Source organism: Lontra canadensis, unplaced genomic scaffold (assembly GCF_010015895.1).
Source record: "Lontra canadensis isolate GAN:19392208 unplaced genomic scaffold, GSC_riverotter_1.0 scaffold28, whole genome shotgun sequence".
NCBI classification, from domain to species: domain Eukaryota; kingdom Metazoa; phylum Chordata; class Mammalia; order Carnivora; family Mustelidae; genus Lontra; species Lontra canadensis.
Window position 1 is genome coordinate 11679644 of NW_022631022.1, and position 18741 is coordinate 11698384.

Consider the following 18741-nt stretch of genomic DNA (forward strand, 5'->3'; position numbering starts at 1 on the left):
TTTTAAATTATTTAAACTCATCACTCGGTTGAGAGAAATTGATAAACATGACAATTTGCTTATTTGAAAACCAGATGGGAAAAGAACTACGTTTGAAGATATTGATATGCTTGCTTCCTGTAAAGCCAGTAAAATGAAACAATAAATTCTGGTTTTCGTAGAAATGTTTAAACTTAAATTACTTTTGTGAGTTCAGTACACCTACTTTTCACTTTTTCAACTGATGCTTTGAGGAAAAAAAGCATTGTGGGATTCTGGGAAAATGACAGAGTAGAAAGCACCAGGAATCTATCTTCCCACGGAGGCAACAGTTGTACTGGCAGAATCTGTCTGACGTAACTACAGGCATACGTCACAGGTATTGCAGCTTTGGCTCCAGACCACTGTAACAAAGAAAATATTACAATAAAGCAAGTCAAATGAATTTTTTTATTTCCCAGTGCATATAAAAGTTATGTTTATGCTGTACTATAGTCTATTAAGTATGTAATAACATTGCATCTAAAACAACAATGTACGTTACCTTTATTAAAATTACTCTGTTGCCAAAAAATGCGAACCATCATCAGAACTTTTATCAAGTAATAATATTTTTGCTGGTAAAGGGTCTTGCCTCCATGTTGATGGCTACTGGCTGATCAGTAGAACTTTTTTCAAAATTGGAGTCCATCCTATTAAACTCTGTCACTGCTTTATCAATGAAGTTGATGTAATATTCTGAATCTTTTGTTGTCATTTCAGCAGTCTTTATAGCATCTTCACCAAGAGTAGTGTAGATTTCATCCAAAGAAATCACTTTTTTTTCATCCGTAAGAAGCAACTCCTCAGCCATTAGTTTTGTCATGAGATAGCAGCAATTCAGTCACATCATCGGGCTCTACTTCAAATTCTAGTTCTCTTGCTATTTCCACCACACCTGCAGTTCTTCTTCCACTAAAGTCTTGAACCCCTCAGTCATTCATAGGGGTTGGAATCAACTTCTTCCAAACTCCCATTCATGTTGATATTTTGAACTCTTCCCATGAATCATGGATGTTCTTAATGGCATCTAGGATGGTGAATCCTTTCCAGAAGGTTTTCAGTTGACTTTGCACAGATCCATCAGAAGAGCAGCCATAATCTTATGAAATGTATTTTTAAAATAGTAAGACTTGAAAGTCAATATTACTCCTTGGTCTAGTGCTATAGGATGGAAGTTGTGTTAACAGGCATGAAAACGTCATTGATCTTACTGTACATCTCCATCAGAACTCTTGGGTTATCAGGTACATTACCAATGAGCAGAATATTTCGAAAGGAATCTTTTTTTTTTTTTTTTTTTTTTTTTTCCTGAGCAGTAGGTCTCAACAGTGGGCTCAAAACATTTGGTAAACTATGTAGTAAACAGATAGGCTGTCATCCAGGCTTGGATGGCACCATGGTTTCCATAAATCTTCAACTTGCAAAATAAAATGCAGTATCTGTGATGTGCTTAAGGAAAATGGAATATTCCTATATTTTGGAAGTCTAGAGTCTGTTGAATGCCTACAACTTCCTGGGAAGACTTGGGCAGTATGTTGTAATTAATATCAGTCAGTGTAAGCATTCAGGACAGTAGCAGCTACCCATTCCTGACCCTCAGCCACATAGCAGGCAGCTGTGCACATGTTCCTGGAGCAGCTTGCACACAGCTTAAGGGACCACAGTGCCCAAAAAGGATACTAGCCTCCAAATATTGAGTATCTGTGCTATTGTCACTAATAGATGCTTCTCCCCACAGCATTCCACAGAAGAGGGCACATTGAGGTTACACCTCTCCTCATTGCTGCAAGCCCCTTCCTTTATAACTGAAGTGACTTTCAGGAGATTTAAAAGATACAGTGCCCTTTTATTCCACTTAATTTTGTGCTTTTCCCCTTTTAGGAGCCTTACATTAAAGATTAGGACATTCAAAAGCAATCACATATATAGGTTAAATTAGAATGTGGTTGTACTTGCCCAGAGAAAAGCTCAAACTAGACATGAGAAGACCTGAGGTTTACATCTCATGTTGACCCCAGGAACAGAGATAGCCTACAACAATCAAAAGAAACAGAAACAGCAGACACTGGGAAGGGGGATAATCTGATTTCCAAAGTTACAACATTATTAGTTTCAAATGTCCAGTGTTCAACAAAATCACAGGACATAGAAAGAAACAGGCAAGTGTGACCCATTCAAAGGAAAAAACTCTAAATAGAAACTGGTCCTGAAAAAGACCTAATGGCAGATATACTAGACAAAGACTTTAAAACAATATTATAAAGATGCCCAATGAACAAAAGGTTTTGTGAGGGAAGTCAAGAAAACAGTATGTTAATGAAATGAAAATATTAAAGGGAGAGAAAACCTGAAAAGAAACAAAAAAGACATCCTGAAAAGTACATTAACTGAAAATGAAAAATTCATTAGGGGGACTCAAAGGAAGATTTGAGCAGATAGAAGAAAGAATCAGCAAACTTTGAAGACAGGACAATGGAAAGCATTGAGTCTGAGGAACAGAGAAGAAATAGATTGAGGAAAAGTGAACAGAGCCTGAGGCAGCTGAGCCTACCATTAAGCAGACCACCGTACATATTAAGGGAGTTCCAGAGAATATTTGACAGAGACAAAGACATAAATAATGACTGGAAACTTCCCAAATTTGATGAAACACATGAATGTAAACATCAAGAAGCACAGTGAATTGCAAGTAAGATGATCAAAGACACCCACTCAGACACATTGTAATCAAACTCTCAAAGAACAAAGAATCTTAAAAGCAGCAGAGAGAAGCAGATCATCACATCAGGGGGTCCTCAATGAGATTATCAACAGATTTCTCATCAAAAACTTTAGAGATCAAAAGGCTGTGGACCAATATATTCAAAGTACTAAAAGGAAAAAAAGCTCAATAATTTTATATGTGTTAAAACTATCCTTCAAGGGACGCCTGAGTGGCTCCATTGGTTAAATATCTGCCTTTGACTGAGGTCATGATCCTGGGGTCCTGGGATCGAGTCCTCCAGTCCCACATGGGGCTCCCTGCTCAGCAGGGAGTCTGCTTCTCTCTCTGCCTGCCACTTCCCCTGCTTGTGCTTACTCTCTCTCTCTGACAAATAAAATCTTTAAAAAATAAAAAAACTATCCTTCAAAAGTGAGATATTCTGATATAAAACCTAAGAGAGTTTGTGAACACTAGATCTGCCCTGCAAAAAAAGCTCAAGGGAGTTCTGTATGATGAAATGAAAGGACAGTACATGGTAACTCAAAGATATGAGGAGAAATAAATATCTCAATAAAGGTAAGTACATGGGAAATTATAAAAGCTAGTACTATTTTAACAATGCTTTTTAACTATTTTTTGTTTTCTACATGAATTAAGAGATAAATGCATAAAAAGAAAAGATATTAGTATAAAAGCTAACATTACTATAACTTTGATTTCTAACTCCAAATCTTGTTTTCTACATAATTTAGGAAACTAATGCACTTAAAATAATTATTAGTGTATATCTGGGTACACAGTTTATAAAGATGTAATTTTGTGAGAACAACCAAAAGGGGTGGGGATGGAGCTATAAAGGAGCAGAGTTTTTATATGTTATTGAATTTAAGCTGGTATAAAATCAAAGTAGAGGGTGACAACCTTAGAATATTAAATGTTATTCCCATGGTAACCACACACAAAAAATAACTTTACACAAAGGAAATGAAAAAAGAATTTAAACATTTCATCACAATCAACTAAACAAATACAGTCAGTAGTAGAGGAAATGAGTGCCAAAAAAGTTATATAAAGCATATTAAAAATAACACAATGACAGATATATATCCCTCCTTATCAGTAATTAATGTAAATGTAAATGAATTAAACTCTCCAATTGTAAGACAGATGTTGGCAAAATGGATAAAAACACAGCATCCAACTGCATATAATCTATAGGTGACTCACTTGAGATAAAGACACAAGTTAGGGATGCCAGGGTAGCTCAGTTGGTTACGCTTCTGCCTTCAGCTCAGGTAATGATCCCAAGGTCCTGGGATCGAGTCCTGCATTGGGATCCTTGCTCAGCAGGGAGCCTGCTTCTCCCTCTGCCTGCTGCTTGCCATGCTTGTGTGCATGCTCTCTCTCTCTTTCTCTGACAAATAAGTAAAAATATTTAAAAAAAACAAAATAAAGACACAAGTTCAAGTGAAGTGATAAGATATTCCATGCAAATAATAATCAAAAGAGAACTTGGGTGTCTTTACTAGTATCAGACAAAATAGGCTAAATGAAAAAAGGTTACAAGAAATAAAGAACATTATATATTAAACGGTTCAATACAGCAAGAAGATTCAACAATTATAAATGACAGATCACCAAAATACATGAAGTTACAACTGACAGAATTGAAGAACTGATGTTCTACAATAACAGTTGGAGTCTTCAGTACCCCACTTAAAATAATGTATAGAACAATCAGACGTAAGTAAGGAACTAGAGAACTTAATAAACCAACTAGATTTAGTGGACATTTAGAGCTAGATTTAACTCTGCCCAGAAACAGCAGTTAGTCAAGAAAAACAAAAGGCAATCAAATTGGAAAAAAGTAAAATTATCCTGTTTATGTAAAAATCCAGAAGCGTCCACAAAGAAGACCCCTGTTAGAACTAATAAATGAATTCAGCAAAGTAGTAGGATACAAAGTCAACACACAAAAATCAGTTGCATTTCTAAACACAAGGAATAGTCTGAAAAGATTACAAAAATAATTCCATTCATTGTAGCATCAAAAAAAATGAAATGGGAATTGATGAAAGACTTGTAAAATAAGACTATAAAACCTTACTGAAAGAAATTAAAGAAAACATAAATGGAAACACAGCTTATATTCAGATTAGAAGACAATATTATTAAAATGTCCATATCACCAAAAGTAATCTACAGATTTATTGCAATCTGTACAAAAATCCTAAAGGCATTTTTAAAAATTTTTATAGAGATAGAAAATTGCATCCTAAAATTTATGTAGAATCTCAAAGATCCTCAAAGAGCTAAAAAAATGTTTTGAAAAGAGCAAAACTGGAAGACTCACACTGATTTCAGAACTTACTGCAAAGCTACAGAAATCAAAACAGTATGGTATTGGCATAAAGACAGACACATAGACCAGTGGGATAGAATAAAGAGCCTGGAAATAAGGCCACAGAAATAGGCTGAAATTATTTTTGAAAAGGAGGCTAAGACCAGTAGAGAAAGGACAGTCTTTTCAATAAACAGTGCTGGGAAAACTGGATATCCACGTGCAAAAGAATGAAGTTGGAACCTTACTAACACTATATACAAACATTAACTCAAACTGGATCAAGAACCTTAATGTAAGACTGAAAACAGTAACATTTTTAGGAGAAAACAGAAGTTTCATGACATTGGATTTGTCGATGATTTCTTGGTTACCACACCAAAGGCACAAGTAAGGAAATAAAAGACTAATTAGATTCATGAAAATTTTTAAATTTTGTACATCAGACACACTATCCACGAAATAAAAAGGTAACCCACAAAAGGAAGAAAATATTTGTTAATCATATGTCTGATGAGTTAATATCCAGAATATTTAGAGAATTCCTAAAACTCAAATGACAAAAAACAATCCAATTAATAAAGTGGGTTAGGGACTTGAACAGACTCTTCTCCATAGAAGATATATAAATAGCCACTAAAATGAAAAGATATGCAATAGCACTACTTATTAGAGAAACGCAAATAAAAACTACTATAAAATATCACCTCACTGTGAAGTGTGTAAATCTGGTTATTCAGAGACCTGTACCCTTGGGGTTAATGATACATTATGTGTTTATTTAAAAAAAAATCATTAAAAAAAATATCACCTCATACCTGTTAGGATGCTACTATTTAAAAAAACAAAAACAAAAAAAAACAAGTGTTGATGAGGATGTAGAAAAATCAGAACCCTTGTGTGCTGTTGATGGGAATGTAAAATGATACAGCCACTGTGGAAAACAGTACAGCAATTCCTCAAAAGAAAAAAATACATATGATCCAGCAATTCCACTTCTGAGTATACTGAAAAGAATTGAAAGCAGAGACTAAAGGAGATGTTTGTATGCCCATTTTCATAGCAGCATTATTCACAATAGCTGAGACATGGAAGTAAATCAAGTAACCATCTATAGATGAAAGAATAGGCAAAATGTAGTATACACAAACAATGGAATATTATTCAGCGTTGAAAAGAAAGGAAATTCTGCAGTATGCCACAACATGGATAAGCCTTGAATACATTATGCTAAATGAGTTAAATCAGTTACCAAAAATCCATACCATATGATTCCCCTTATACGAGGTACTTAGATTAGTCAAAAACATAATGGAGATAGTAGTGGTTGTCAGGGGCTGAGGGGAAGAGAAGAATGTGGGGTTGTTTAAGTTTTACAAGATGAAAAAATTGGGATGGATGATATTGATGGTCACACAATAATGTGAATGTATTTAATACCACTGAACTGTATGCTTAAAAGTGGTTTTGATGGTAAATTTTATGTGTATTTTGCCACAATAAAAAAGAAAGAAAAATGTGTATATAAGGGTATGTGTTTTTCCTTTTACCTCAAGTTCCAGTATGGCTTGACATAGCACTGATTTCAGCATAGTTACATCAAAGTTTCTGAGATCTTATGATTTCTTTTCCTTTACTATATCTTATTTTATTTTTATGGAGTTAAACTGACTCATTTGTTTAGTTTTTATAACACTTAATGCTGTTTTTTAAAAAATGTTGCGATTTGTCTAATGTTTGGAAATATTTTTTCCAAATGTTCACACACACAAAAAATTGTTAGAAAGTCTGAATCTCTCCTCTCATATCTCCTTCAGTTTAAACTAGTTGTTCTCTAAGCCTGTTGCATAGTTTGTTGTATCAGGATTTTCCTCTGCTACTATCTTGTGTTGGATATCCTATTTTCTAAACTAGGAGTTCTCTTTTGCTTGGTTTATTTCCTATTTTAATGAAACATGTTCTCTAACAACTCCCTCAGAAGGGGTGCATCTTTTCTGACTCATTGTGTATTTTAAACTATATTTACTTAAAGATAGTTTGGCTGAAGTACATAGAAATAATTTTTCCTGTGCAGTTTTGAAAGTATTTAATAAGTCTGATATCATTCTTGTTCCAGTTTCTTTGCATTTTGGTTATTTTTTTCTTCTGGCAACCTTAGTGATTATCTCTGTCTCTGGTATCAACCTTAGTGATTATCTCTGTCTTTGTCTCTTGAAATTTCATGATGATATGTTCACCAGTCATCCTTTTTCCATTCATTATGATAGACATTTAATAAGCCTTTGTAATTTGGGTATATATGTTTGGGGCAAGTTTTCTTGTATTATTTCTTTGGCAAATTTTTACTTTTCTTTGTTCATTTTCTCTCTCTTTCTCCTCTCCTATTGATGTGGCACTGTATTTCCTGCATTAACTACTCTAGTTGTATGGTATCATTTTTCTTGCCTTCCTACTTTTTGTCTTTTTCATTCAATCTTTAAAAAAAATTTCTAAACTTAATTTCTTATTTTAATTGTCATATATTTAATTTTGAAGAGCTCTTTAATATTTTTATTCTTCCATTTTTCTCTTCATAATCTTTGTAATTGTTTAATGGATATAATAACATCTTATGCTTCTTTGGGGGTATTAAATGTTTATTATATATTTTTTCTTTTTGTCCCCAGCAATGTCTCTGATGTCTCCTAGTTCCTTTCTTTATTCCTATCATTTTGATATTTCTGATGTTAAAGGATGTCTTCAGGGGTGCTAGAGTGGCTCAGTCAGTTAAGCATCTGACTCTTAGTTTTAGCTCTGGTCATGATCTTATGGTCATAAGATCAAGCCCCGCATCAGGCTCTGCACTCAGAATCTGCTCCAGATTCTCTCTCCCTCTCGCTTCAGCTCACATTCTCTCTCTTTCTCACTCTCAAATAAATAAAACCTTTAAAAAAGGTTGTCTAAATAAATAAAGGATGTCTTCAATGGTATGGTGATCCTTGGCTGCCCATATACTAGAGAGTAAATCATGACCGAGTTCTTTGAATACTTGCTGAATGGGGACAGGGCTTTCTTATATAGTCATAGAGGTTGTGCACTGCAGAACTCCAAAGGGTACTATATATATATACTCTCAAAAAGTATTAGATTTACCATATTAGAAATTAAAAATGTGATATCTAAAAAAAATTGTAACTTAAAAATCAAACTAACAAACCTACCAAATAGTTACATAAATAACATATTTTTCTGAGAAATAACTATATTCCAAAAAACAAGAAACTTAGAACACTGATACCGTTTTGTACTTTTGCGTATCTTTGTGATGTCTAGTTAAGTAGAAGAAAACTGGATTCACATGTTTCTGCGTTCAGTCTGTTGTGATATGTTGTTATTGTGGTCAAAATATATGAAGAATATCCAGCCTTACATGGTACTTCAACAATCTTTTCAAATAATTGTGATTTTTTTGTTTTTGGATACTACATCAAAAATAGACAAGTTGAAGATTTCTTAAAGGTTTTTTGCAATGTAGAATCTCATTCCATATCACTGAACTTTTTAAGCTTTGATACATTCAAATCTGTTGGTCTGTATGGATCTTTTATTCATGCATGATTTTATAACATCATCAGTCATTTGGAAAATACTGGTTCGCTGAGTTACATAGATCTTGCAAGTGTTGACATCTTTTATGTATCATACCAAGTCATTGATATTAGCATAAATCTAATCAATGGTGAATACAAGTTTTCCTAAAATTTACCATGTGTTTGAATTTTATTACTGACAAAAAGCACTGTCGGTTGTTTTCTTTGATGTGATAGGCTTGCTTTGTCAATTTTCAAGAAAATATTTCCTAAAAAAGTAAGTCTAAATATTCATAGTTTGACATTCAACCTTTAAAATAAAAACAATGTTCTGTGAAATAATTGTGCCAAAGTTCAGCTTGCAACTCAGTCATAGACAATTGCAGGGCTTTATGCATACTTCCTTTTTTATCACACAGAAAATTCAAAAGACATGAACTTAAAGATTGATATTTAATAAAGTGAATTTTACTGCTGGTGTTTGCTAGTGAAGAATACAGTGATTACTAGTATAGTTTGGTTTGATGCCACTGCCTTGATTCATGGTAAGATGCCAGCATGCCAGCATATTTACCCACTACTGGTTTTGTACCAAGAGTTTTAATTTTACCGCCTCCTAAAAGTGTCTTGGAGGCCCAAGGTATCTGTGAGATACACTTGGAGAACTGCTGCCATGGATTATAATGTGATGGTTAGTTAATCCTCCTGAATTAGTGCTTTATACAATCTGCACAGTCTGTGTGGGAATTGTTTAGACTTCACCATAAGAAAATCAGATGCTGAGCTGACTCTTTGGTGAGGAAGATACTTCCAAAGTCATTATGGGAAACCTTGTCTTCCTTGAGACTGATAATTTTCTCCAAAGAAGAGTGTTCTAGATTCCAGCTGTTGGTGGTGAAGAGTGATTCTTCTAGTTGCTGGCATTCTGGGAGCCAGGCAGAGAAAGAATTGTGGGGACCTTTATTCAGTTTATGGACTTTGACTATATTTTTCTGTTTTCTCCCAGTGCCTCATGGCTTCCCTTTGCTGTTCCTGGTGTTCACAAGTCTAAATTATCTCTAGTTCAGAAAGTTAACTTTTAGCTTCTGTGGTAGAGGAAAGAATAGGTGTCTGTTGTGTGAATGAGGGAAAGAGCATTGGATTTCTCAGCAGTCCTTGTGTTTCATTTTTTTATGTACTGGTTCAGATTGCTTCAGTTCTCTGGGCAAATTTTCTTCTCATTGCACTCCCCTGCTCAGATATTTAGTTGTAACTTCCTCCATGTTGCAAAGTCAACTTCTCAGCCACATTCCATCTAAAAATTTGTTGACATCTCATTGTCAGTTAGTATACTTTAGTGTTTTCATGGTCTTTATGAATGAAAATGTTTTATGTCTTTGCCTCATTTTACCAGGGTTTTAGAAGAGTAAAAAAAAAAAATGTATGGAGTTGATACGCCATTATCAATTTCACAGTCCTTAGTCAATCACTGTACTAGTTAAGAGCTAGACCTAGATTTGGATCTTCACCATTTATTTTGGTTATTGCCTGGGGTTTTCTACTTAACCTACATAGTTGTATTTCCTACTATAGAAATGGAATTGAGAATGTCTAATATGAAGATTAAATGAGATAGTAAAGCTCTTAACATACTAACTCATGCATCATATGTGCTTAATGATTGGTAATTGTTATGAACGGTTAAGCTGGCCTCTGGCTCACTGAAGTTTTACTATGAAAGGCCGGTGTCATAACTGGATAACTGTTTCATGACCTTGATTCAGAGACTTCTAGTATACTGAAATTCTTATTGACTTTTTTAAGAGTTTTAAAAATTCTGTTTTTAATTTTGAGAATTATTATATAGTACATACTTTAGATTAATAAATGTTTTTTCTATTTCTTTCCTATATTAGGTGCACACTTAAATTCCCTTAATCCAGAAAGTTTAGGATACTTAGAGTAGTTTAATTTAAGTTTAACCATGAATATAAAAGAAACATATTCTTAATCATTTCAGGAAATTGCAAGACCTAATATGGCTGAAGGAGGAACAGAAACATCAAATTCTGAAAGGTAAATATAAGGAAAACTGAATGTCTTGAAATTAAACTACATAAAAAGCTGATATTTGAGCTGTATTATTTTAGTTGACATTTTGTTATTTTAGTTTAATTTAAAAATTTTTGAAATTTTAATACAACATAAACATACTGTAGATCCTTAATTTTGAAATATTTTAAACATCCTTTAAATATCTTATAGTTGTAAAATTTTTAACTAGTTAATCTTTTTACTAGTAAATAAAATGTTAACAGATTTTAATTGCCCCTATTAAATGAAAACAATTACAGGATCCTACAAGTTACAAAATGAGGACAATTTTTGCAAAGAGGTAATCTTAAAATCTTTTTTTGCTAAAGTATTTTCAGAAGCTTCATAAAGCTACTTCTGTGGTGGGACCTTAACAGAAAAGTTTCAAACTTCAGGGATTGGCTTTAAAAAATTTAATGCTCTGATCAACACTAAAGACCACAAGACATTTTTTCTTCTTTTCAATATTTTATTTAAATTCAGATTAGTTAACAAGTAACATAGTTAAAGTTTCAGGGGTAGAATTTAGAAATTCATCACTAGCATATGTCATCCAGTGCTATTCATAACAAGGGCTCTCCTTAATGCCTCACCTATTTCTACCTCCCTCCATCAACCCTCAGTTTTTTCCCTGTAGTTAAGAGTCTCTTATGGTTTGTCTCCCTCTCTGTTTTTATCTTATTTTAGAAGCTTTCTTAGCCTTGTCCATTTTTGCCATTCTAACTGGGTTAAGGTGGTATCTCAGTGTGGTTTTGATTTGAATTTCCTTGATGGGTAATGATGATGAACATTTTTTCATATGTCTGTTAGCCATTTGTTTGTCTTCTTTGGAGAGATGTCTTCTGCCCATTTTTTGACTTGATTATTTGTTTTTTGGGTGTTGAGTTTGAGAAGTTTAATAGATCTTGGATATCAGCCCTTTGTAGTGTCGTTTGCAAATATCTTCTCCCATTCTGTAGGTTGCCTCTTTGTTTTCTTGACTGTTTCCTTTGCTGTGCAGAAGCTTTTGATCTTGATGAAGTCCCAAAAGTTTATTTTCACTTTTGTTTCCCTTGCCTTTGGAGACGTGTCTTAAATGAAGTTGCTGTGGCTAATGTCAAAGAGGTTACTGCCTAAGTTCTCCTCTAGGATTTTGATGGATTCCTGTCTCACATTGAGGTCATTCATCCATTTTATCTTTGTGTACATGTAAGAGAATGGTCCAATTTCATTCTTCTGTATATAACTGTCCAATTTTCCCAACCCCATTTATTGAAGAGACTTTTTCCCCATTGGATATTTTTTCCTGCTTTGTCAAAGATTAGTTGACCATAGAGTTGAGGGTTCCTCTCTGGGCTGTCTATTCTGTTCCGTTGGTCTGTGTGTCTGTTTTTGTACCATGCTGTCTTGTTGATCACAGCTTTGTGATATAGCTTGTAATCCGGCAGCATGATGCCCCCAGTTTTGTTTTTCTTTTTCAACATTTCCTTGGTGATTCAGGGTCTTTTCTGGTTCCATAAAAATTTTAGAATTGTTTGTTCCAGCATTTTGAAAAATGCCATTGGTATTTTGATTGGAATGACGTTGAAAGTATAGATTGCTCTGGATAGGATAGACATTTTAACAATGCCTATTCTTCCGATCCATGAGCATGGAATGTTTTTCCATCTTTTTGTGTCTTCTTCAGTTTCTCTCCTGAGTGTTTTGTAGTTCCTAGAGTGTAGATCCTTTACCTCTTTGTTTAGGTTTATTCCAAGGTATCTTATGGATAAAGAAGATGTGGTCCATATACACAATGGAATATTATTCAGCCATCAGAAAGGATGAATACCCAACTTTTGCATCAACATGGATGGGACTGGAGGAGATTATGCTAAGTGAAATAAGTCAAACAGAGAAAATCAATTATATGGTTTCACTTATTTGTGGAACAAGGAATAGCATGGAGGACAGTAGGAAAAGGAAGGGAAAAATGAAGGGGGAAAAATCAGAGTGGGAGATGAACTATGAGAGACTTTGGACTCTGAGAAAGAAACTGAGGGTTTTAGAAGGGACAGAAGGGGATGGGTGAGCCTGGTGATGGGTATTAAGGAGGGCACGGATTGCATGGAGCACTAGGTGTTATACAGAAACAATGAATCATGGAGCACTACATCAAAAACTAATGATGTACCATATGGTGACTAACATAACATATAATAAAAAAATGAATATTTTTTTAAAAAGCTTTCTTAGCAAAAGAGTATCTAACATTCTAATTAGAACTTAATTCCAATAAAGATAATTTTACTTTGTTTTTTAAATTAATCTCCGCATGTCTGCCTTTATGTGGTGTATCTTATATATAGCTATACATCGTCAGGGGTAGGGTGCTTATTAACTGAATGAGATTGATTAATCTATTGCCCCTGAAAAGAAAATTATGGAATAAGGCCTTATGAAGTTGTCTCTTAGACTTTACTAGAAAAATGATCTAGTCCTTTCTTCACCTAGAATTTGGGGACAGGACAGTGATTAACAAAAATTCAGTGAAGGCGTTAGGAAAAGCAGACTAATCACTTCTCTATAATTTAATATTTTCTGTAAATTGTAGCTAGTCCAGTAAGATCTGAATAAAAATAATAATTATATAAATTTAAATGAGGAAAATATTGTAATTGTTTGTAGATGGTATAATTGACCTATAATATAAGATCCAAGAAAATCAGCTAAGAATAAAGTTAATGAGAGTATTAATTAAGGTAGGTTGGTATAAAAATCTGAATGTTGCAGTATGCCAATAACATGTGATTACAAAATATAATGGACAAAGGAGTTAATTCACAATAACAAAAATGAGAAATGTACAGGATCTAAATGAAGAAAAATGAAAACTTACTGTGACAGAAAATAACTAATTATTAACTAATGCATGATAGGCCATTTTCCCAAATTAATTTATAGGTTTAGTAATGAATATTTAGTTAAAAAATCCTAATGGGATTTGGTTTGGAAACCAGTGGTGTTTAAAGGAAGTTTCATATTTTTCTATTTACTACCATAATTTATTAAATCATTGCTCTCTTGTTAGATATTTGTTTTTTTCTGTATTCACTTTTTTTTTTTTTTTTTTTTAAGATTTTGTTCATTGAGAGAGCAAGCAAGAGAACTGTCGCAAGCCAGGGAGAGTGGCAGGCAGAGGGAGAGACAGATTCCTGGCTGAGCAGGGAGCCAGACCTGGGGCATGATCCCAGGACCTCGGGATCATGACCTGAGCCCAAGGCAGACACTCAGTCAACTGAGCCACTCAGGCACCCCTCTGTATTTGCTATTTAAACATTGTTTTTATGAGCATTCTTGTACAAATGTCTTTTACATGTTTACACTGTTAAACTTAGGGAAAAAAGTAGTGGATAGTAGATGATTTGCTGTATTAAATAATAAAATATATTGTTAATCTGTAATTGGTAAGACTAGGTGGTATTCGCCCAAGAACAGTCCAAAGACAGATCAAAACAAAATAAATAGCAGATTTATTTAACTTATATAAATGTAAGTTAGTAAGTAATAAATGACCATTTGATAATGTTGCTTTGATATTTTGTCCATTCACTCAGAAAAAGTACAAATTCCAGGTGGATTAATAGAAGAAATAAGATATCTGTAATCATTAAATTTATTTTGGGTAAAATATGTATTGTAACATCTAGATAAGGAGCTGAAGATTCTCTTTAAAGTCTTCTGTTTCTAATGTTTTATGATGCACTATATACTTTCTGTTAACATGCTGGGACAGTAGGGAACACACAGACACACTCATATACACAAAAATATTTATGTATACACGTATTTATGTATGCATATTGTATATTTAGATATATTTTTTCAGGCATGTGTTTATATTTTTTAAGTAAAACTTAAAAATTAGAGAAATTTTTTATGAATACAGATTTGATCTTGCATAGGGAAAGACATTTTAAGATGATATATAAATCACTCAAAAAATGTTTTTTTCTCATGGGGCGCCTGTGTGGCTCAGTGGGTTGAAGCCTCTGCCTTCGGCTCACATCATGATCCTGGGGTCCTGGGATCGAGCCCTACATCAGGCTCTCTGCACAACGGGGAGCCTGCTTCTTCCTCTCTCTCTGCCTGCCTCTCTGCCTGGTTGTGATCTCTGTCTGTCAAATAAATAAATAAAATCTTCTAAAAAAAATGTTTTTTTTCTCAAATATATTCACTTCTTATTTAAAGTACTCATATAAACTAATAAAAATGCTTAAATTTCAACTAAAGACAAGCAATGGTGTGAATAGATAAAAGTAATGATTACCAGGACTAAAACCAGTTTTGATAGATTCCCCCGTCTCCTTTTAACATGTGGCTCTGGAGTTTCTCACTCTCTTGCCTAAGAAAATGGCCACTCCTAAATCCTAAATTCTAACATGGCAAGGACTTGGGACTTGCATTATTCTTTTCCTTTTTGGCAAATGTACCTAGACCTTTTTTTTTTTTTTTTAAGAGCATGTCTTTATTTTGATAGTGTTCAGATACATTGTGTTCTGAAAAAATACATAATAAATGGCTTTATTTTTTCAGTAAACAAGATAAAGCTTCAGAGGAAGAAAAAAATGGATGTGATACAAATTCATTTGAAGGCTCATTAGCAACAAAAAGTGAAGAAAGCAAAACAGTTTCAAATAAGGAAAATGATACCTGTCTTGGAGACCAAAAGACTGGGTTAAAGAATATCTTCAGTCATGATTCAAATATTGATGCAGATAAAGTAGAAAAGGAAAACCAAATAGAGCACATTTGTCAGAAAACAGAGTTGAAGATTTGTCAAAGTTCAGGAACCATAAATTCATGTGATCAGATTGAAGATTCCAACTCCAGTGAAGCTAGGTTTTCTTCGAAGAATATTAAGGATTTGCGGTTAACATCTGGTGATGTTAGCATTGACCAGTTTTTGAGAAAAAGAGATGAACCTGAATCTGTTAGTTCTGATGTTAGTGAGCAAGGCAGTATTCATTTAGAACCTTTGACTCCATCAGAGGTACTTGAGTATGAAGCCACAGAGATTCTTCAGAAAGGTAGTGGTGATCCTTCAGCCAAGACTGATGAAGTAGAGTCTGATCAAGCTGACAGTGTTCCTGGAGAAAATAGCCCTAGCACGACAGAGACAACAGTAGACCTGGCAGATGAAAAAGAAAGAAGTTGAAATTTATTAGTTATTCTAAGTTTAGTGTACCAACGGTAAGAACATTTGGAACAGTGCTATCAGGTGAGCTCAGTGGTGCTGTTTTGGAGTTCAGAAAGAGAAAAATGTGAAGGAAGTCATTTGTATACACTTTACCTGTATGTTCAACCCAGATTCTTAAATCAATTCACTGATAATAGCATGATTTCTATGGATTTCCAGGAAGCCTTTAACACATAACAGGATTTTAGTGAAAGTTACGTTTGCAATGGAAAATTCTCATTTAACAGTTTGTGAGAAGAACTTTGTGGCCAGTATGAATTGATTATTGGAATATTAATTATAATAATAAAGCTTTTGAAACTTAAAACAGTCCTAAGCTAAAAGTTCTTATTATCTATGTATCCTTTTCAGTTAACTTAAAGGAAGAGATTTGGAAACCACATACTATTGGGGAATAATTGATTAAAAATAATGGCTGATAGGCATTGTTAATGAAGGCTTCATTTTAAGTATGATGCTGGCAAATGGAGCATGCTTAGAGTGCTAAATTAATTGATCTAATGAGAATTTGGATGAACATAAAATCAATTTTGGATTTAATATAACATTCCAGACTGTCAGAAGCATGTAAACAGAATATTTGAATCTGTGTACCTCCATACAAGTGTTAGCCTGCCAGGCTGTAAGCTTACCTTAAACTTTCAGTGAAAGTGAAATTATTAAGATATAAATTTATATTTGTGCTTTTTGTCAATGTGTAAGCTGTGCAGAAATCCTTGATGTGCTAGTTGTATAAAATAGAAACCCGTTGTTCAAACTCCTGTAGCTGTTATGCTTTTAATATTGTTTTAATGATCTTTAGAAATAGACCCATAAAATGGTCTGGAAGCCAAACCAAAGTATGGTATAATGTAGATATTGTAAAACAGTAAACTGAAAACATGTCCTGGCTCATGCCATGTTTAAGTGACTTTTTCTTTAATTGTAAAATAGAAACTTCAAATGGGACCTAAAGCAGTGATGTAAAAACTTGGTTTGGGATATTTAGCCTAATTTATCCGTATCCTATTTTATCCATAAAATGGCTGCTAAATTGTTTTTTCAGTTTTTTTTTATCATCTAGAAAATAATAGATATAGAAATAAATAATATGAATAACAGTAGTTTGCTTTAAAGTACTAAAAAAATTTTATTTAAAATGCTACATTTTTACTTCTTAAAATGTGCTTTGAATTCTTAAATTTTGTTTCACTGAATGTTAAATGTTTTAAACGGCTATTAAAATTCTGCTGTATATAGTAGTTTTTGAGTAAATATTTGCAATAAAAATCTGTCCCTGAATAATTTTATTTTTCAGAAAACTGCTTGAGTCGGATTACCTTTGGCGCCTTTAGAAATTGTATACTTGTTCAAGGAAATTTCATGTTAAATTTAGCGGTAGGATTTCATTCTGTATTCTTTAATTGATGCATGATTTATTTTAAATTAGGACTTAAGTGCAGGGGATAATACTGTTAATGTTTGCAGAGAATAGATTTACTTTAAAAATTCTTTTACTTCAAGAGAAATATAATTTACTATTATAGTTTTCTATCTGTTCAGCAAATTAAAGAAGCTAAATAAGCAAAATATATTATTGACTTAGTTTCTTGAAAAGTTGTTCTTGGAGGGCCAAATATTTTCATCTTTCCTGCTACTAAGAAAAGATAGGGAGAGAGGGATGTTAGCGGTTACATTTCATCTTGTTGAAACATAGATCTATAGCAGACAAGATTTTTGGAGTAATTTAAAACGTAGGAAGAGCAAAGAATAGAAGGAAGGCTTATGTAAAGGCCATTTTCTGGATCCTGTTTAATTAGTTACCAAACTTATCACCTAACGCTACAAAACTCTAGATCACTGTGCCAAGATAAGTCTCTAAGTGACACTGTTATCCCTTTGAGCTTTGGGTAGTTCCTTCTGCTGTGGCTCTATGTACTTTTAGAGTAGTGGTATTCAAAGTAGCTAATCAATGAGCTGTTTTTACCTATCCACTATGAGAAAAGGAACCTGTACAAGACTGTAAGTCCTTAATTGAGAAAGTCTGGCAATGAAAACAAAAGTGTAGTTGAAATAACCATTGTACTTGGTTAACATAATTGGTTTATGTTCTCACACCATCTCATCTCATTTCGATTCAGGAACAAACAGTTCTGGTGTGCAAATCAAACCTTTGAGTAGCAATGCTTTAGTTCATTGGTCAGCAAACTTCTGTGTAGGGCCAGATAATAAATAATTGTGGGCCACAATTATTCAACTCTTCCTTGTAGTTTGAAAGCAGCCATAGATGCAATGTGAATGATAGTCTGCTTGTGTTCCAATAAAACTTTATTTACAAAACAAGAATGGCCAATGGATTGTGGTTTGCCTGTGCCTGCTTTGGAGTGCTTAGACTACCTTAATATGACAGTGAGAGCCAATGATGCACTCTAGTGACTGCCTCAGAACTACCTACTAAGTAAGGTGCCTTAGTGTATTATAGTTCCCTGTTACCTAACAATAAAATCAGGGTTGATTCTAAGTGCAGTTCAATGACACTATGAAGCATTATATTCATTTTGTGGGGTATACTTTTAATTTACACTGAAACTCTGAATGCCATCTCTATTTGTGTTATTTCTTCCCCTTTGCTTCTCTCCAGTGTTTTAGGGAGGAAATTGGATTTTTTTCATCCCATAACAATTTTTAAGAACTATCTAAACATTTTAAAAAGGAACTGACAAGATACAAGTCACCTTGTTTTAGCTATAAGTAAAAAAGATAAGGAAAGAAAATATCTAAGCAATTATTTGCTTAAGGTTACAGAGCTAAGATTTAAATGAAATTTGATCTGATT

The 18741-nt window shown here is 33.6% G+C and overlaps 1 protein-coding gene across 9 annotated transcripts in view; it reads left to right on the plus strand.

The window, feature by feature from the left end:
* Positions 1-17210, plus strand: part of ZNF280D (zinc finger protein 280D) — a 129564-nt gene extending 112354 nt beyond the window's left edge. For 6 of the 9 annotated variants that reach the window (XM_032864874.1, XM_032864872.1, XM_032864869.1 and 3 more), the window contains 2 exons: positions 10635-10690; positions 15263-17210. In XM_032864874.1, coding sequence (XP_032720765.1) covers positions 10635-10690; positions 15263-15884 — 678 coding nt within the window. In that variant the 3' untranslated portion in view covers positions 15885-17210. Of the gene's footprint in view, positions 1-233; positions 397-10634; positions 10691-10968; positions 11006-15262 lie in introns of those variants that run through there. The other 3 variants (XM_032864876.1, XM_032864879.1, XM_032864877.1) reach the window with 3 other exon arrangements.
* Positions 17211-18741: the final 1531 nt, after the last annotated feature.